Genomic DNA, 20673 nt, shown 5'->3' on the forward strand with positions numbered 1-20673 from the left:
GACATGGCAACCCTGAGACCCACAGCATTTCCCGAATACAGCTGACGCAGTTGCAACGCCCCCTGCCTTTGACGTCACACCCCTACCAGCCTTGCGCAGTTTGCAAGAAATGCATCGTATGTGAGTGAAATCACGTAGTATAGCCTACTTCACCTTTGCACAGAGTTTGTGTCAAGCTCCTCCACATTATGAACGCTTGGTTTATAAAAATAGCGTCGGAGTATCTTCAGATGCGTCGTAAACCCAAACACGTCGGATTTCACTGGTGAGACAATGAAAACACGAACTTGAACAACTTCTTTTGTTAGAATTTTTGTACAGAGCCAAAGTCATTGACTATATACGTTTGCAATGACACTGTACCATTTTAAAAGATATTAAATGTATCTTGCATTAAAGTGAGCTGAGATTAAAGTAGCTAGTGAGCCTGCCATGTTTTCACAGCTGCACAGTGTTATGGCAGAAGCAGAACAAACCATAGCCTGTAAAAAAGACGTGCTTCTTTGCACTTACTCGAATATTTAATAAGTATATATAACCTAGAACATTTCTCATTTTCAGGTCTCTCTAAGTTCTCTGTGCAAGGTGCACTGGAAGGGAACTGTTTCTAATAAACATGGCCTGGTCTTTGGGATGTTGCAATAAAGACACACCCCTCGAAGAGATGAATGCTGACCTATTTTTTACCACTGTATCAGGTGGCTCAAAACAAAGTTCCACACCGATTTCCCAGGGCATGTCCCGCTCAAAACCGGACAGTGCGAGGAGGCCAGTTAAAATTCGTCCACCTAGCCCGAGAACGACTCCAAGGCAAACTGCTGGCCGCAGCCTGTCATGTGAACCCCCAACCAAATCCATCATCCAGAGGCGGACTCAATCCCTTCCATCTCCATCAGAGAGAAGGAAGCTTAGTCGCAGAGCCAGCGTCCGATTTGTGGACTCTTTGGGGTTGGACCTGGAAAATGTCAAGATTTTCAAAAGCGGCGAGGACCCATTTGTCCCAGAGCATGTTCTCTTCCGACTGTTAATGAATTCTGAGCTGGCCTCGAGTAAGAGGATGGAGATATCCCTACCATATTTGAAACCCATGTTCTCTGTCCAGCCAGGCGAATGCTCAAACTTCACGGATCGTCTGTGTTTTCAGCAAGTATGTCTGGAGCGGGTTTTGTGCTATGAGCCTGGCATTATAGGGATCATTCAAGTTGTAAATTTGGCGTTTGAGAAGGAAGTGAGTGTTCGCTATTCCTTTACAAACTGGAAGAGTTGCTCAGAAACCAAGGCTTACTGGGTTGCAAGCAAATCTATTTCAAATGGCCCCTGCTGTGACACTTTTCGATTTCATCTCCCCGTTCCTCCATTCATCCTTCACCCTGGGGCTGTGCTGGAGTTTGCGGTCTGTTATAAAGTAATGGGGACTCAGTTTTGGGATAACAATGGTGGGCAGAATTACAAATTAACCTGTCAGAGTTACAACCTGCCTGTGCCGAAGGAATGTGAAGACAGCATGATACACTTTATCTGAGGACACTGAAAGTTAGATGGAACTTATTTTAGAGCACTGTTTTCACTTCTTTTTTTTTTTTACTTGCAACTACCAGCATTTTCGCCATGTGATATACATTGCTGAGCTTCTGGAGGTCTTGCCATAGCACATTTCCTTTGTGAATAATATTTTGAAATATGAGAATTTTAACTAAGAACTGTTTAACTGCACTGTAGCACTGAGAGTATTACTGTATGATGACTTTATAATGCAATATAGAATCAAAAAGTGCCTTTACTGAATTTTTTTTTTTTTTTTTTTACATTTCAGATTTGCTCTTGTTTGTGTAAGGATTTTATTGTCACTGTGGTGTAGCCTACTTGTGTATATTTTAACACAGATGTTGATGGAATAAATTATAAGGATGTGTTCAGTGGAGATTGGGAATACCACTTGTTTTAAACAACTGGTTAAAAAATATTCAGTGACTCTTATCACATTGTCCTTTAACTTCCAATAAAGCCATATTTGACACAACATTGTGCTTTTAAGTGTGTTTTTATTATTATTATTATTATTATTGTAACTTCTGTTTGTTGACACCATCATTCAGTTCATGAAAACAAACTAATTTACAATAATTGACATTTGAGTCATTGACAAATAAAGCTTAAAAAAAGATGTTTTTTAAAAACAATCTTTTCAAAACGGATGTAATGCATATTTTTGAGTCATGAAAAATGTGTTTTAACAAGTTTCAGTTGTTAACATTTCAAAGTGTTTAAATTCATTTTTTGACTTTTTATGTTAGGCGGTACAACCAAATCAAATAGTTGTATGTATATACTGTAGTTGTACCACATGACATTGAAAGTGTACCAATACCCACATACTTGAAATTAGCAGTTTTACCAGTATTTGAGAGAGATCTACAAACCTTTTCACTCCGCCACAAAGATCAGTAGAGGTCCTCTTCATCATAATGCATTATCATCTTTACTGTTATTACCTTGTCAATTCATAATAAAACAGCCATGTTTGCAATTGTGCAGCCCTGATATTTGAATATATATATATTGATGGACAAAAGTTTTATCTCAACAGCTTTAAAACTACTGAGTTATTTAAAAAAAATGTTTATAGGAAAGGTTTCAAACCTAAAACCCGTTTTAATTTTTTTTATCATTTATTATTAAGACACCATTTTAAATAGTTTAGTCGGTTCATTTGTTCAGATAAGATAACAAAACATGAAATAATTTGTATTATTTTAATGTACTAAAAATTAATTCAAACTAAATAGGTTATATGGTTAGGTTTTTAAAAGTAATTTACTTTAATCAAAAAAAGTCTATTTAATAATGATTGAATATACTGTACACTCGGTGAGTTTTGAATCGAGAAACATCGAAAGAACAACTTTTTTTTTTGCCAGCGTCTGTTTATGTGGCCGCGCGTGCTCGTCATTTCACTTTCCCGCGTTATTAAAACACAACGGCTCCATACAACCGACAAACACGAAAGAAATCTTTCTTTTACAAACGATTTTGAGTGACAATTGACATTTTCGTCTCGAACGATCAGCGTTAACTTCACATTAACGTTATTTGTTAACGTCAATAGATGTGAAAGTTCCTCCTGAAGTCCGTTGAAGCGTCAGTCATAAATCTGAGGTAACTTAATGTTAACTTTAACGTAATCTGAACACTTCGCCAACAAGGCTAAACTAGCTACGATTTAGCCTAACGTTACTCCATCAAATAATTAGACAAATATTATCGCTTACAGCAACAATCTTTACTGTTATGTGTGTTATTATGCTGTTTTTGCCACAGCCATTCGCTGCCTATACTGTTGTTGAATTATTAACTGACTAATAGTCCGCTAACAACATAATTTGATTAAAATATCGCATCCTAAACTAAACAAAGCCAAAGCACGCAGTTTAGTGACTTTTGTAGTTAATGTAATTTCGAGAATTAGAAAGACTGACATTTAGAAGACAGCTGAGTTCTCATCTTTCCTGGAATTGTATTTTCTTTGAATTGTGTGCGTCTGAGATCATATTTAATATCTTCAACATTTAAAACAGGTCATCATCTGTGCATCATGGCACCTTTGCAGGACCATCAGGTGAGAAATAAACTCAAAAGAGCTGTTTACTTCACGCTTTTATTTCTTGGAAAATGGAAATAACGTTAACGTTAACCTCTCACCTCTGTAATGCCTTTGTCTCCTGTAATTATACGTGACGATTTGTATTCATTTTTTGCACAATACCACAAAGTTCACGTTATAATTTATTACTTAGGTGGAGAAACTGGTGGATGAGGCTTTCAAACACAATAATTTTCAGGCCCTTGGAAAATTTCTGCAAAATGAAAGGGAGGAAACCTCTTTGAAATGTTCCAGACAATTCATGACCAAGCTGGATAAACTGTTCAACAGGGTAAGTTATGTGTTAAATTTGCATTGCAATTCTTATTATTATTATTTTTTTTAGAAATATTGATTCTTCAAAAAAAAATTCACTATCATTAATGTATAGACAAGATAAATGTTAAGCAAATAAGTTAAGATTTGATATACCTTTATCAGCACTGAGGTAGATTCAGCTCTTGTCGTGTCTGAGAGAATGAATGCACTGAACAGAGTCAGATGGCAAAAGCTTGGACAGTTTTTGCTTTCACTTTCAATTTTAGGGAATAATTGACTGTGGTTTGAGACTCCTTCACTGACATAACTCTTGTGCAATGTTTGCAAATTGCATGTGTGATATGATATCCACAGGCTCGCCTTTTGGGTGAAATATTTCTATTCGAAGTGACATTTTTCTTCACCAACTCCATCTTTGCTTGCAAAATGATAGAAAAAGATTTTAAAAAAATCACACTAATAAAACGAAGTAAACAATTACATAAATTGGTAAATAAATAAGTAAGCCCACGTCCCCCGTACTCACTAAAGTCTTTAAGTACACATTCTTTTTCCTTGGTATTTTTGTCAGATTTTCAAAAACTATTTTGCTTGAAATAAAAATTTGTAATTTGATTCATACCTGATACCTGATTTGTTTCATCGCTTATAACCCTTTAACAAAGACTTTTTTCTGAATCCCTATGGGAAAAATGAATGGGAAAAATACTTCCGGAACCAACGCCACTGAAAGAGTGGCCGGGCACTATTACTCTCTATTGTGTCTTCTTGCAGGAAATGGATCTTGGGAATGTGGACCATGGTTGTCTGGTGCTTACCGTTTTACACAAATATGGCGAGATGCTGGTGTTTCCAGGAGGTGGTGGAATATCTGTAATAGTCGCCCAGGGATTTGTTAAAAAGATAAGTGTATAATCAATGTTTCGGTTCTCTCTGTATGTCTGTTTTGGTGAAAGAGAATGATATATTCATGGCTTAAAATGTATATGTTTACATGGTCCAGTGGTTCGAGAAGGCCAGAAAGCTGTGGGTGGAGGCAGGGTCATCAAGAAATGAGACATTGATAAAGCTGGCTGAGGACTTCTTTGATGCACTGATGGTTCGTAACTGCTCATTTTTGGGATAAAAGGAAATGCATTTAAATAGTTACGTTCAGATTGATGGCTCAATTGGACAGAAAAGCCTTCATGCAAAACCTAAGTCGTTCCGATTGAGCTTAATCAGATTCGAAAATACCTTGCACACATGTGCAGTGCCATAATGCATTTAAATGATTGTTTATCATAGGCTATATCTTACGAACTGGTCAGTGGAGTGGACTGAATGTTTACTAAATATTTGGTACTTCTGACATATGTCAGCTTTCTTTTTAGAGATGTCATTAAGGCGAAATGACAATTATAATCATGGACGATATTGTCATCGTGACTTTTTCCAGTTATAAACGCCGCGACTTGGCGCTATGCATGTGCTGAAATTTTGTTCAGAATGCATTTCCTGTAATGCATATATAAACAAATATGTGAATCGGATTGCAACGTATAGGGTTTGTACTGTATAAACAGGACTTTGAATTTAAAATCAGGTCGGATTGATTCAAAAATCTGTGCATGTAAACACACCTATTGCAACAAGCAATCACAAATGTAAAATTTTTTAGCTGCAATATGACTTAGCAGATGTAATTGCTAGAAAAAGAGTACAAGAACAAAAGAGAGCAAAAGAAACATATTTAATGAAGTTTTTCACTCGCATTCCCATTCAACTACATGGAGAGGGCGGGGTTTATGATCTATATTGCAGCCAATCAACAGGGAGAAATCAGAATGTTTTGACTTCACTTATCAGGATGTGTGTGGCACAATTTGTACACACACACACCCACAGACACTGTAATACATTAGTCTGATCTGTGATTTTTTTATTTCACCTCTGTAGGTTGTTCATGAAAGTTGTAAAGAAGGTAAGTGTTTTGTTCCAGATTTTCAGTATTTTGGAGGGGAAAAAAGACAAAAAGAGTAGGTTGAACAGTGCATTAATTTAAATATGTGTATTTCCTCAGGTACATGTGAAGTTACAGAAGCTCTGCTTAGTCACATTGGCAAACTGGCCTCCGATGGCCAAATAAACATCATGATCCAGAAAGAGGTAAGAGATTCAATACAGCTTAGCTTCAGTCACCACTAATATGCATGGAAGTAATCGTTTCGACCAAATGACAAAAACTCGCATTCAACCGTCATGACATGTCACTTGAGCTGTGTTTAGCCAGACTTTGCCAGAAATAGAAGACTGAATTACAGGAGGGAATGTATGAAGGATTATTATTTACTCTTCATCACAGGCAGCAAGGAAACTCAATGCTATTCTGGCAAAGATTCCCATGGAGCTGAAAAAGAAGAAGAAGATCTTGTCATCTCAAGAGGGCTCGTGTATGATGTATGTTGGATGATGATGCATTATCACTCTCCTGTTTCTTGAAGGATTCTTGAGTACTTAACCATACATATAAAAGTTCCCATTTTGCTCCTGTGGACACATTTATTCAGGAAAGTACCTGTAGGGGTACAAGTATGCTTGTATTTTAAATCTTTAGTCTGTTCTGTTTTTAATCAGGAATAACGTGGCCAGTCGAATCCTTAGAGGTGGAGGTTAGTGCAAAAATCCATTGTAGTGAACACTTGGGCAGATTAGTTTAGAAAGTGCTATTATATAATCATAATTCAAAAGCACTCATACTATGACTGATTTCTGCTGCTGTTTAGATTATGACCTGCAGGTGTCTTTAATGGAGGCCCTCTGCAGAATGACTTCACCAGCTCAGAGGAATGAATTAGCTGACTCCTGGTTTACTATGACTTTTGTCTCCTCTGCATTCAAGAAGTTGAAGGATTCTGAGTTTGAGACTGTAAATATGGCCTGACATTAACAGAATTTTTTTTGGGTTGCATATAATTTTGTAGCATATTTTTTGTATGTGTCTTTGTGACAGGACTGCAGGAAGTTTCTAAATATGGTGAATGGCATGCAAGGAGATGGGAGAAGGTACTTACTTAATGTCTTTTGACAGCTTTCTCTTTTTTACAGATTGTGTAACATGTCTTGGTTTATCTTCTCACAGTGTGTACTCCTACCCTTGCCTGCAGGCATTTTTAGACAAACATGAGGTTAGTTTTTATATTTAATAAGGGACAAAGCCAATAGGAATGAGTATGGAAATACATACATGTAAATATCTGTATTATAATGTTTACAGCTGCTCATGCCAGAGGATGGAAATCTTGAAGCATTCTGGATTGACTTTAACCTTGGAAGTCAATGCATCTCTTTTTACTTCTGTGTGACTGATAAGGATGCCCAGGTAATGACTCTAGTCTCTCAATCTTACGTTTGACCTTGGAAAATAATTATAGTGTGTAGTAAGTGATTTCTGAGAAATTCTGTTGATATTTGAAATAGGGCTGCACGATTAATCGAATTTTAATCACGATCACGATTTTGGCTTCCCACGATCAAATTCGCGTGATCAAGCGATATTTAAAATGCGTCATTCCGTTCACAGAACGCTCCGTATCAAAGGGTTTTTTTTTGCAAAGCCAATCTAGAGCTCCGTAAACCACTGTCTGATCACGTGCCTCTATGAGCCCCAGTGCGCGAGAGAGACCGAGTGTGTCTGCGCACGAGCGACAGTGCACGAGAGAGACCTGTCCAAGAGCGCGCTCGAAAGTGCGCGAGAGATACTGAGTGTGTCTGCGCGCGAGAGAGACCGAGTGACAGTGCGCGTGAGAGACCGAGTGTGAGCATTAGTAAATTGCATTAGTAAATTGGTACATACATATATAATATATAATTACTATAAGAGGCATGAAAGTTCGATTAATGGACTCCAATAATCAGTACTACAAACGTCTTGTTTTGAACTATTGTTTAATAAATAGAAATAATTCGAGTACATAAACTTTCATATGGAGGATTAAATAGATTAAATTTATGCAGTAAGACTTCACAACTAATCACTGACACTGTACCACAACATTTTACATTTCTTAAGCGTCAAATAACAATCACTCTGAATTTTATTCATTAATCGAACTTCCACAGTGCATAGTTCTGCCTTGACATGTTCTCATTTGGTTACATTCTGTTATGGAATATTTGTTTTTTATTGATTGTATATTTTGCGCGTTTTATTCACATCCATTATGCAGGTACAATGCAAGTTTATATTTTGCTTCCTAAAATATATTTACACAATGTAAAATAGTGCCCTGTTGAAGTTTTGCTACATTTTCTTTGTTTTATTTCTTTGTATTTATTCTTTAAGGAGATGCACTGAATTTTGGTGAATAAGAGGACCTATTTTATTTTGATGCACATATTTGTACATTAGCAGGAATGTAGCACAATATGGATGTGAAAGCAGTTATAATTAGCCTATGTGACAATAAAATTTGTTTTGGTTAAAATCAATAAATAATCGTGATCTCATTATTGATCAAAATAATCGTGATTATCATTTTGGCCCAAATCGTGCAGCCCTAATTTGAAATCAACCCAAACAAACACACCGCTCCCTATATTGCTTCGCCCCCAAATGCATGAACACGCAATGCAGGAGTTGATGTCTCTTTTCATCTCAGGGTTTAAATTTTAAAATAAGAACAAATACATTAATTACATGTATAGATAAAAACAATATAATAAAGTTACAAATAAATTAAGGTCTATCAGTAGCCTTCAGTTCAGGTACAGAAATGTTATAATTAGGCTGAATGTACAATAACACTACAGTGTTCACTGCATAAATTAAATATGGATTAATCTTTGTTAAAGCTGTGTTTTGTTTGATTAGCATTAGGTGACACAGACAGCAGCAGTTATTTATAGGCTGCTGTAACTTTAAGACCTATCACTTAAGACATAACCGACTGTGTTTACGAGAATACTTGCCGAGACGGGTATTTTGTGTGTATGTGTCAGTTCAAGTGCAAAGAGATGCGAAAAAGGAATCAATTCAGTGTCCGTGCACTGTCTGAAATGCGCCTCTGTGTGCTTGCATTTAATCACATTTGACAGTTGTTGTTTTTTTGAAAGAAATGAATAAAAGTATGAACATTAGATGTATCTCTCTCCTGTCAGGATGGCCAGTGGAACACTCTGTGTATTGCTGACGATGAGGTCCGCAGTTACACAGTAGAAGGTAGTACAATCAACATTTTCTCTTTAAAAAGATCTTCTGATCTCAAGACCCACAAAAACAAAAGTTCTGGATCCATATCAATCTTTCTAAGTATTAGTTCTAAGCTGTATATGAACGACACATCTGTCTATATTTGACTTCACAGAGGAGAGCGGCAGAAAGACTCTCCATCTGGTTCTGACTGAGCCTGTCAACATCGACAGCTTAGAGGGCTCCAGAGTCTCCATCAAATTCAGCTCTTCTCTAGACATCCTGCGAGCCACTGAGAATGTTTATGGTCAGGCTAAAAACAGGGTGAGGTTACTTTAAAAGATCACTGATGGACCTGCCTGTACATGAAAGTACAACTTTTAAGATATATGAATGTCAAGAATTAGATCTAATCAGAATATTTATTTTATTGAATTCAGTGCAAAGTGCAAACCCCAATCTAACAATATCAATGAGATATTCATTGATCTTATCTTATACACAGTGTTGTTTTTTAAAGCTTTACTGCAGAATGATTAGTCCAAAACTAAATTAATGGATTGACATGTTGTTTGATTGATTAATGCATTGATTCAATTCGTGTTTTTATGTGGTTATTAGGATCGCATCATTTACTTGATAAGCCTTTGAGCTTAACATCTAATTAAATCTGCTAAGGGGAATGAAACGCTTGTATTAAATGTGTAATGACTTCTTTAATGCAACTGTCACACAGCATATCAACATTCACGTTTCCCCTTTTGCTTTATGTCAGACATCTGTTAGAAAGACCTCTATTGCGAAAACACCTGTTCACATCAATCTAAGTTCACAGGAAAGTTCACAGGTGAGTCAATATTAAAAGATGCTTTTAAACATCTTTTTCCTAAGGTTAATTGTGACAAAAAAGATGGCTTTCTGTTATGAGTTGTGGGCTTTTATCTTTTTTTAACAAGAATTTAACTCTGACGGTCTGTGTTAAACTAACAGGTTTTTGTTCCTGAAAGTCAAGTGTCCCCCTCTCTGCGTGTAGAGGGAAGAGCAACATCATCAGTGAGGCATGGCATTCCCTGCCAGTCTCTCACACATCTAACACCAGATACAAACAATGTCCCCCAACAGGTAAGACAAGATGCTCACAAAATAAACATTTGAAGTGTCCATTTTAGGATGCCTGTAGAGCTTTTATAGAGCATAATGATGTTTTGTGAGAGCTTTGAATTGAATTAGAAGTTTTCTGGATTCCATTTTAATGGCTTAATAGGGGTTATGCGGAGCGCCCAACGTTCGAACCGGAAAACAGGTCTAAGCATTTCCGGTTTGTAGTGGTTAGTTGATCTCTGAGGTAATTTAAGGCATTAGTTCACCTCAAAAAGAAAATTTCTTGATAATTAACTCACCCCAATGCCATCCAAGATGTTCATGTCTTTCTTTCTTCAGTGGAAAAGAAATTTAAGATTTTTGAGGAAAACATTTCAGGATTTTTCTCCACACAATGGACTTCAAGCAGCACGTGGAAGTCCAAATCAATGCAGTTTAAAAGGGGTTTGAAGTGCTTCAAAGGGCTGTGCACGTTCCCAGCTGAGGAATAGGGTCTTATTTGGCGAAACGATCGTTCATATTCTAAAAAAAATAAACATTTATACTTTTTGTAACCACAATTGTTCGTCTTGTGCTGGTCTGCGACGCGCCAGGCATTACGTCATCACGTTGGAAATGTCACGAAATATATATATATATATATATATTTTTTACATAATAAATTAAAACAAAGATGTCGTACGATTTTGAAGTTGGAGGAGAAAATGAGATGGAATTTTTCGCCCTTCCCTGCCTTTTTGAACCGGAGTACACAGACAGATAACTTAGATAGATGACGTGACCCGTGACGTTTCCACCGCGATGTCGTAATGCCAGGCGCGTCGCAGACGGCACAAGACGAACAATTGTGGTTAAAAAGTATATAAATGTTGTTGTTTTTTTTGTTGAAAATGAACGATCGTTTCGCTAGATAATACCCTATTCCTCAACTGGGATCGTGCAGAACCTTTGAAGCTCTTCAAAGCCTTTTGAAACTGCATTGATTTGGACTTCAGCATGTTGGTTGTGCATGAAGTCCATTGTGTGGAGAAAAATCCTGAAATGTTTTCCTCAAAAACCTTAATTTCTTTTCCACTGAAGAAAGAAAGACATGAACATCTTGGATGGCATTGGGGTGAGTAAATTATCAGGAAATTTTCATTTTGAGGTGAACTAATCCTTTAATTTTCGGTTTTTTATAATACAATTCTTATTTTTGTTTTAATTAAAATGTCACGAATGCTGAAGTATCAGAAACGAGAACATCCGAACAGCAGCTTTTGTTGTGTACCGATCTGTTCTGTGTCGGGGGAAATTAACTATGGGGTAAGGAGACACACCACTATCTTACATACCTTCATAATCATGAGTAACGTTAAATGAGGAGGAGGCATAAAACTTGAATCCTTTATCTAACAGAGTACTCGGGGCTCTGGACGTTCGTTTGGCAATACGGTATACATCTGAAATGGATAGAATGGGTAGCTCCTGTAAACACCGGCTATAAATGTCGCGATTACTGTCAGGGATGCAAACAGCGCGCTGGTCGGCGCCTCCCGCTTTTTTCACGTCAGTTTGGGTGTCTTATGTGAATCGTGCAGATCCGAAGAGATTTTTTTAAGGGGGGAGGGGGGGGGGGTCTGATTATAATTTCACCGACAGTAATTCTGGATTGCCTCCACCAAACAAGTAAATAGGAAATAAGCAAATCAGAACACTGTGCGCCAAAACAGCAGTATGCACGCAAGCGTGAACCACTAGTGTTTCTTCCACTAGCTCGTGGCCTGAGGTAGCTCGTCAAGGGGCCGCACGAGGATGGCATTGTGCGCGCTCACGGTGCAGAAACGCGCCCGCGCGTGGATGGCATTCTGCGTGCGTATAATGTTTTTTGCCCTCGTATTCTGTTCGCGAGTTTTGAGTCTAAATAAACACCATAGGGCCATTCACATATCGTGTCTTTTGCGCTCTCAAGTTCGTTATTTCAAATGTTGGCGCGCGGCAAGCGCGCTCATAATTGAAGCGATTTTTCCAGGCGCAGCGAGATGAAAAAACTTTTCAAACTTTTCAGAATGCCGCAAGCGCACCGCAGGTCATGTGACAAGAACCAACCAATCAGCTTCACCCTTTCCGTAACAACATTGAAAGCTCAGTCAACATGAAGGATGGGGGTGCACCCAAACACTACAGCATACCTGCCAACATGTACGCATTTTGCGTAGCGGGCACGCATTTTGACCTCAAAGTACGCTGGTACGATTTGTCACTCTAAACTACGCAAAAACCTGGTGACGCGTCTTTGCACGCGCAGTCCTCAAATCAAGCAACAGCAAAAGAAGAAGAGTTCGACCAATCATAGCGCTGGGTTCATTCCCCACATTGCAAGCGGAGATGATTGACAGATGCGTAAGTCCTATAATTAAAAAGAGACTGAAAATCGACACCAATAAAGAATCCCGCTCGGTCCTCGTTCCACTCGCACGCGCCCGCCGTCTGACTGATTTAAGCGAGGACAGTCGGCCTACAGTCACGGTACTTCTGACTCCTGAAGGTAAACGGGCTGGGGTGGATGTGGAAAGTTGAAATATTGTATTTGAGTTCATTTTAAAATGGATTGGTCATCAAACGGGACGGGAGTGATCGCATGGATTATTTAAAAAAATACTCCGTAATTCATTCATGGTAACTCAGATAAGAGGAAGACATTCAGCCATGCAAATTATAAAATACTCAAGTAATGTTGAACAATAAATCTAAATAAAATTGAAATCGCTATGTCTTAGTGATTATGAAAGTGCTGTGATTTGTGGATGACTGATAACGTTAAGCGCGAATCCGGAGAAACAGGCGTTTATTTTTTCATTATCAGTGTTGAGAAACGTATCGCATGTGTTACGTTATGTATTATGTTAACTAAAGTACCGAATTATGTTACATATTTATTTTGTATGAAAACTAGCAAGTTAGTTGGTGAATTTGTGGATTAAAAATGACCGTTGTATGATAGCCTATCATGTATCAGTGCTGCGCGAGCTCTCTCACAAACACAGACTCGTGCACACAGAGAGAGAAGATATTTATAAAATAAAAATTGACAAGCAAAGTTCTTGCTTGTGTTTTTTTATGTCAAAATGTCAAAGCTTTTTGTATCCATTCGTGTTTTTAAAATTCGTTAAATGATGGACGCTTTACTGTTAACAGCCCTCATTATAATATTATGTCGGATTCGTCTTATTCGAAAACTTATATTATTGGTCATGTGACAGGACTCCTGTCTATTCATTGTTAACTGTTTTCTATAAATATGTTTGGATTGGCTAAAGTTTATTCAGCTAATGCGTGTCCTGTTTGTAGCCTAATGTCAAAATGTCAAAATAGCACGTCACAAATATAAGCCCTTTTCCCTGTGGGATTTAATATCATATTTGTATATTGGAATAATAAATTAAGTAGCCAATTTAAAATTATAACATGTAGGCTACACACCGTTTTTTTTTTAGTTTTTTTTTTTACTTATCTAGGGGTTTCTTAATTTTAGACTAATTGACCAGCACAGATTATATGGAATACAATATCAATCATGAATAAAACAATAGTGTTGAGCAGGATTGAAACTTTGGACTTTCACTGTTGCATTGCAGTGCAAGTTAAATTTTGTATTTGTGTCAAATTAAAAAACCTTTAGAGGTCAAACCTAGAATTATGAAGATAGGCATGTGTCTGTGTGTGTCTTGCATTCTCAAAATAATGACAAAAATATATGATTTTTTTTTTTTACTCATTCTTTTTATAAAAATGATTTAAAGGCTGAAATATGTGAGGTTTATCTTTTTATAAAACCTTTTTTTTGTGAAAAATGATTTAAAGGCTGAAATATGTGAGGTTTATCTTTTTATACAACCTTTTTTGTCAAAACTTTATTTGAATTTCATTTTACTATATGTGCCTATAGGGGTGGGCCGGGGATGGCAGGGGTTGGTGGCAATGTAAGTATCTGGATATTTGCCGCGGGGCGAGGGCTTCGATTACCTCTCTCTTTTTTGACCAAACATGTGTTTGCATCCCTGTACTGTGCTGTGTTTACCTCAGTAGCTGACGACGGAAGTAGTTATACCCGTTTGGTAGAACCCGGAAGAATGTTGCGCATAACCCCTATTAAACTTTAATAGTCAATTATTTAAGAATCAATTCTATAAAAAAAGTTTTTTCAGAAATTCTGTGTTGTGCATTTAATTTTTTCTGGCAATCAAATAAGCCATAAAACATTCATTTCATTGATCTTTTAATCATATAAAATTAAACTTTTTTTGTCAAGCAAAGTGCTGCACCACAGAGCTTTACTGTTAAAATTAAAACATGCAAGAAAAATTGTGATTATTCCTTAAAAAAATTAGGTTTAAACAATTATTATGATTATTAGAGTTAGTATTAGAATTAGTGTTATTATTACATTGAGATTAAGCTAAATCCTACTGTACAACACAGGGCTCAACGTTAAGGATTTTTTCTACTGGCCCGGTCGGGGCAGTGGTTAAAACGGCCCTATATAAAAAAAAATAATAAAGTAAAAGAAAAGAAAATGGGCCTATAAAAAAAGCCTAGTTTTGTTTTCGTTATTTAGTTTAAACAGTAAGTAATAAAATATAAAAATTCGAAAATAAAATCAAATTACGAGCAATAGCACAAACAAATACAACAGAACAAACATGTAAATGTTGGTTAACTATATTAAATGATATCAATATATAAGACATATAGGGGCATTTTTGCCCCTTATCTTGAATCTGGGGACATTCGAAATGCATTTTAATAGACTAAATCATGCAGTAAAAGCGTACACTCTAAATGTGCACGCGCGCTCGTCTAATATATTTCTAATATTCAGATATTTCTTATCATTTTATTGTTAAATTTTCTCTCAAATAGCGCGCTTAGCCAGCTACAGAGAAACTGGTAGCCAGGCTACAGACAAGTGGCCAAACCTGAGTTGCAACGTCACTACATGCATTCACTATGTATGCTGAGATTTCCGGCCCAAGAATGGTTTGTAATCTTGCCGTGCCGTACCAGGCTCAAGTGGAAAAATAACTGAAACCGTTCCTTACCGTTCTTAGAACCATTCAGCTTGACGGTGGAGAAGTGGCTTAATTAGCTTCATCAGGGGTTATTTATAGTCATGCTTGTTTATTTGACCGTGTATTCCAAGTAGGCTTGCTACGATAGTCAGTGTTGCCGGTGTTCAGAAGCAACACCGGTTACATCCCTTGCCCACCGTGGAACCGCCACCTACCGTCGATTTTATTTTTGATTTTATTTTTATATAAAATCATTTAGTTCAGTTAGAGAACAGACACTATTAAACTGACCGTGTCTGCTTAATAAATCGTGAGCTGAACGAGAATCGCAGCACAGATCAGCAGCAGGAGTCAGGTTTCATTCATCACGAGAGTGAGGAGCTGACTGACAAGGTGACGGCGGAATATTTGGTATCAAAGCGAAATGTAAAAGTGCCTATTTAAGCGAATTTGTCATTGCATTGTTTTGCTGTTGTGTTTTTCATTATGAATAATAGGGTAATGAACTCACCATTCAAGCAATCCACCCCAAATTGTCGCTAATTTGAAAGTGAAACTAAAATGCGTACGGCCGCACGTGTCCACGGGCGTGGAGCGAGCAGAGCAGAGCGAACGTTTTCAGTTCATTCCTATGGAAAATTTCTGCTCGCTCCATGCCCGTGGACACGTGCGGCCGTACGCATTTTTACGTTTGCCTTTAAATTGGCGATTTAAACCCCCCTGCCGGTGATACGTTGTAAGGCTGGAAGGTTGTCACACGTCGATTAACCGGTGGGAAAATATCCTCACCCTCACATCCCTAATTCCAAGCGAGTTATTAATTTAAATGACCTGTATAATTAACTTTGGTGAACTTTTGTCCTCATTTACCCCGTTGAAGCTACAAGTTTGTATTTTGTCCCTTGAAGCTTTTAACAACTGAAATATGGCTGCTTTGACTCACCTCTGTTAATGCTGCTGTCGTTACGGCTCTGTGTGCACGTTAATGGAATCATAGTGGTCAGAGGTCTCTAGTTCTCCAGAGCTAAGAGCACAAATCTCTTTTTCTCAGATGGTAACGCCTCTACAGATGAAGGTATCCATGGGGCGTCCAGAGGGAAGCTGTTCCTCCAGTTGTGTGCTGCCTTTAGGTAGGTCACTAAGCAGTTTACAGACTTTATCTGTAAGAAAATCTATTCCCGGCTTCTTGGATTTCCACAGTAAGAGTGTAAGTACTTTAAGCTCTGTTTTACACATTTTACCATGTTTAAAGGAATGCTTTCGGTTGAAAACAGGGCCCGAAACTAACTTTTTGCCACACCTGCCAATGGCCTGTGACTTATAATTATAATTCTAAAAATATTTTTTTACCAGCCATGAAACTGTTTTTGCCAATACAGTAATAACACCAAAATTTTAGAGACCTATTCCAATTCCGATACCACAGCTAAAACTACTAGCCTTACTAATATAAAACATTACTAAAGACAAGTAAACAGTCAGTAATAAAATTATTAAAAAAGAATCAAATTTCAAGCAATAGCACACATAAATACAGTAGAACAAAAATACAAATTAAATGAACAGTGCTTTTCAGGTTTTTCAGGTAAGTCTAACAGCAGTTTTCAGGTATAGCCCACGAATAAAGTAATCAAATGTAAAATAACACTGCATAGTATTTACTGGATAAATTAAATATAGATTAATCCTTAATAAAGTTACAAAAGTTATTCAGTCAAGAGCATTAAGGGGTTTGTCTATGTCCTTTGTTTTTTGATTAACATTAAAAACGCAGACAGCAGCAGGAATATTAGGCTGCTGTCACTTTGATACCAAATGCACGGATCCAATTTCTGATACTGTACCTAATACTTTTACATTGTCATGATGCATTGTCTTTCTCGACTGTTTATGCTCACTTAAGCCATAACAGACTGTGTTTACTTGGATATTTTGCCGAGACTGTTTTTTTTTTTTTTTTTTACACTATTTTGTGTGAATTTGTTCAAGCGCAAAACAGCTCAATTCAGGATTTGTGCGCTGTTTGTAGTATTAATTTTAGGCCCTGGTTGAAAACAAGTAAAGCTCTGGAATGTTGTCGATTACCACACACAATAAAGATCATCTCTTACTTGTGATGAAATTACTGTAACACAGCCACCTGTAGATTTTTATGTAATGTTTAAAAAAAGCGATATGAAGTTTTGCAACTGGCTTGGTCCCTTTTTTCTAGTGACGAAGCCAATGGTGAAACCAGCTCTTCAGATGATGAGCTCTTCAGAGAGGAAAAAGGAAATTGAGCTTAGAGACCTCATGATGTCCAAAACATCTTGCAATTTGTCTTCTCTTTTTTTTCACTGTGAGAACAACCAAAAGAAGGCCCATGTAATTCAAGCACAGGTATAACCTTTATAGACCGTTTCAGATACTTCAAATGTTCCCCAACCCTGCTGATAAATCCAGCATTGATGGTCACCAGCATAAGGTATGTTTTGCATGCTAGGACCAGCATGGGTTGATAGCTTGCTGGCCCCCAGAGTGGGAAGCAGGAGTGCTGGTGGACTAGCTACACCAGCTCAGTTGGGCTTGAGATCCACCAGCTAGACCAGCACTATACCAGCTCTAACTAGCACAAACCAGCCTGAAGTGCATGCTGGTTTATGCTGGATTTTTCAGCAGGGCAGTTTATACTAATGCAGACTAACAAATGGAGAATAGAGTTTATGAAACACAGTTAAACTAACAAAGCCATATACTGTACATGTTTTTGTAATATCAGTGAATCTTGTGTGTGTCTTATTAGTCAACCCCTGCTGCCCAGAATGAAGACCAACAGAAAATCCAGAGCGTTAAGGCTAAAGGAAAAAAGTACCGCAAGGTGCTCTGAATTTTGTTTGGTTTTAAGTAATAGTACTTCATACGTTATTTTATTAATTGTTCATTTTGTGCTTTCTGTTTTTTTACTCCTTTTTCTCCTCTAACTGTATAAAAACATGTTTTCTGCAGAATATTCCTGTAGAGAAAGTAGTAGAGATGGTGCATGCTGACAAAGAATATGAAGAGAACACTTTTGGTATTTAATGAACTAAGCATACTATTACAGTGCTATTATTAACATATTTGAATGTTTTTAACCTTATTTTATTTCTTTTTGGGAAAGATAACAGCATAGTCCCAGACTCCCAACCTGTGAGAAAGGGTAGCTCATTGTGAGTGTATTTCTATTGGCATTTCGGTTACAGTTGCTCAACTGTTTAACTGGGTAGTAGAATAACATTACGTTCACTGTAGAGAGGACTCTATCTAATGTATGTCAATCTGTTTCTTATAACAATTCAGTTCACCGGGTCTCTGGGGCTTGAACTCCAGCAAAATGAGAATCTCTGTATCTGGATCACTGCTGCAAAAAGATATATCTAAAAACTGCTCTGTATCAGGTGAGTGAACAGATAGAAGAGAGTGTTAAGGTGATTATTTTGTAAAGTATGTTGTATCAGCAAATATACAGTATAACTACATTACATGGCACTCTTGAATACTCAATTAGGCAACTTGGCATCCTACAGTCAAGGTTTTTTTTAGTATTATGACCTCTATACTATAAATGACAGTTTGAACCACTTTCCAACATAACTGCTAGTTTCATGTCTCTTATCACTAGGCGGTCTCCTTCTCATAATAAAATATAATAATTTACAGTCATTTTTACTCCTCCATCGCTTATGTTGTCTAATGTTTTGTTTTATAAACCAGTTCTTTTGGTCCTAAATCAGTTAAAAAGAAAACACTTGGAAACACTTTTCCTGATATGTTGTCACTATATGAATCAGGTGTCTTTGTGTAACCTTGCATTCTGTGTAATCATCTCCAGATGGTAGTTCTCATCCCCCACCTCAGCGCCTGTCGCCGGCACAGTGTGCACCGAAAACTCTGACCCATAATCAGCTGCAAACCCAGCTCACTCAGAGATTGGAGGAAGTGCTGAAGAAGCAGCAGGGTACAGATAGCCATGCAACCCAGAGAGGCTCCTCACTGGAGCCCAGAACTGCAGGTCAAGAGAAAGAGAAAGTGGAGAAATCAGTGAGGTCCATGCCTGCTAGACCTCCACAACAGAGAGGGAAGAGTAGCAAAGTTCAGGGCGATGCATCAGACCTTGAGAATGTGAGACTCTTTTAGTTCAAATGTTATAAAGACGTATTATTATTAGTGTATGCTAAGGCACGCATTACTATTACTTGGAGTTGATTTGTTCTAGGCACACTCTTCTTATTAAAACAATACTCGAGTTACTCGACTACTCGTAGTTCATGCTACTGTAAATGAAAAGACATGAAATAGTTCTTATCAATTTAATTCATAGCCTAATGCAACAGAGAAAACAGGAAGGTTTATTATATTAAACTTAGCCTTTGTTGTTGATGTTCTGAAGGTGGCTCGTGCAACAGACGGTATGGTGAAGATGATTTCCAGTCATTATAAGAGAAGTGCCAAAGCAGCGTCCCCTGACCCTGGCGCCCAGTTTAACATTGCTTCTACAAACAGGTGACACAGACATTCAATCACGCCTCACCTTTTCCTCTGTTCTCACGTGCTATCACAGTGTTACCTTCACTTTCAGATATCTGTTCAATAAGAGTAGCCACCCATCCTCCACTGTAAGTCATTTAGAAAGACATACTTGTAATGCAAGTTGATAGATTCAGTTGTATAAATATGATGCTATCTAATCAATGTACCTTTTTATTTTCGCTCATCGTGTTACAGGAGAAAACTGCTGCCAAGAGTTCAAGTTTGCTCAAATCCAAGAGGCCAACCCAGAAGCTTGAGTATTGCATTTTAATGACTTCCCTCCTTTTAATTAGGGACAGTTCGTTCGAAAATGGCTGTTATAAATAAATTAATGTATTGTTTGGTCTCTTCAGGGATATTTATGCATTTACAGAGAACACGCCAAAAATCAGTGTGGTGAGGACACCCATAGCTAAACAAAATAAATATCATAAAATGTATAGTATTTAAAAGTATGATAATAATTGTCATTAGTTCTTAATTTTGTCCTCTTCAGAGAAAGAAATCCTCTGATTCATCCCGAGTGGAAAGCAGGTAATTCTGTTAATTTATTAAAAAATAGCCCCCTCTAGTGTTTAACAGGTGAACCTAACTGCAGAGTGCAGTAGTTATGTGGACAGTTAAAATCTCTCCAAAGAAACCCTGCATATTTGTGGACATGTGACTGCTTATTATTATATTATGTATTTTATTGCATATTTACAAAGTTTTTGTTCTTTTTTCTTTTAGTGCACTAAGTAATTCTCCAGCTTTCTCCAAGTCTGCTAGGAAACCTCAGCTCCCAAAGGTTTCCCATTTCTTAAATTATTTGGGGATGGCCACTTGATTTAATATATCCCAATCAAAAGTCCACATTTAATACTTTTATGTTTATTACACCCCTA

General features: G+C 37.4%; 2 protein-coding genes and 1 long non-coding RNA gene across 4 annotated transcripts; all 3 read left to right on the top strand.

Annotated features, from left to right (window-relative positions):
* The first annotated feature begins 45 nt into the window (after positions 1–45).
* On the top strand, positions 46–1821 carry ppp1r3da (protein phosphatase 1, regulatory subunit 3Da). Of its 2 annotated transcripts, none has more exons than XM_056241465.1 (2): positions 46–120; positions 562–1821. In XM_056241465.1, exon 2 carries the CDS (start codon positions 617–619, stop codon positions 1520–1522), a length of 906 nt encoding a protein of 301 aa, XP_056097440.1. In that variant the 5' UTR covers positions 46–120; positions 562–616; the 3' UTR covers positions 1523–1821. The 2 variants fall into 2 exon arrangements, with proteins under 2 accessions (XP_056097440.1, XP_056097439.1); XM_056241464.1 differs by having other exon boundaries at positions 62–265.
* Positions 1822–4913: 3092 nt separating this feature from the next.
* On the top strand, positions 4914–9428 carry LOC130076383 (synaptonemal complex protein 2-like). The gene is made up of 11 exons (XM_056241458.1): positions 4914–5018; positions 5858–5882; positions 5982–6067; positions 6264–6358; positions 6536–6570; positions 6685–6827; positions 6912–6964; positions 7041–7086; positions 7176–7280; positions 9059–9119; positions 9265–9428. The coding sequence occupies exons 1-11, from the start codon at positions 4914–4916 to the stop codon at positions 9426–9428; spliced, it is 918 nt and encodes a 305-aa protein (XP_056097433.1).
* Positions 9429–18025: 8597 nt separating this feature from the next.
* LOC130076393 (uncharacterized) lies at positions 18026–18429 on the top strand. The gene is made up of 3 exons (XR_008805636.1): positions 18026–18098; positions 18227–18293; positions 18381–18429. It is a non-coding gene; the product is annotated as an uncharacterized LOC130076393 (long non-coding RNA).
* The last annotated feature ends 2244 nt before the right edge of the window (positions 18430–20673 follow it).

The sequence above is a fragment of the Rhinichthys klamathensis genome, unplaced genomic scaffold (genome assembly GCF_029890125.1).
Source record: "Rhinichthys klamathensis goyatoka isolate OS25496 unplaced genomic scaffold, OSU_Roscu_1.1 h1tg000645l_1, whole genome shotgun sequence".
Lineage (NCBI taxonomy): Eukaryota > Metazoa > Chordata > Actinopteri > Cypriniformes > Leuciscidae > Rhinichthys > Rhinichthys klamathensis.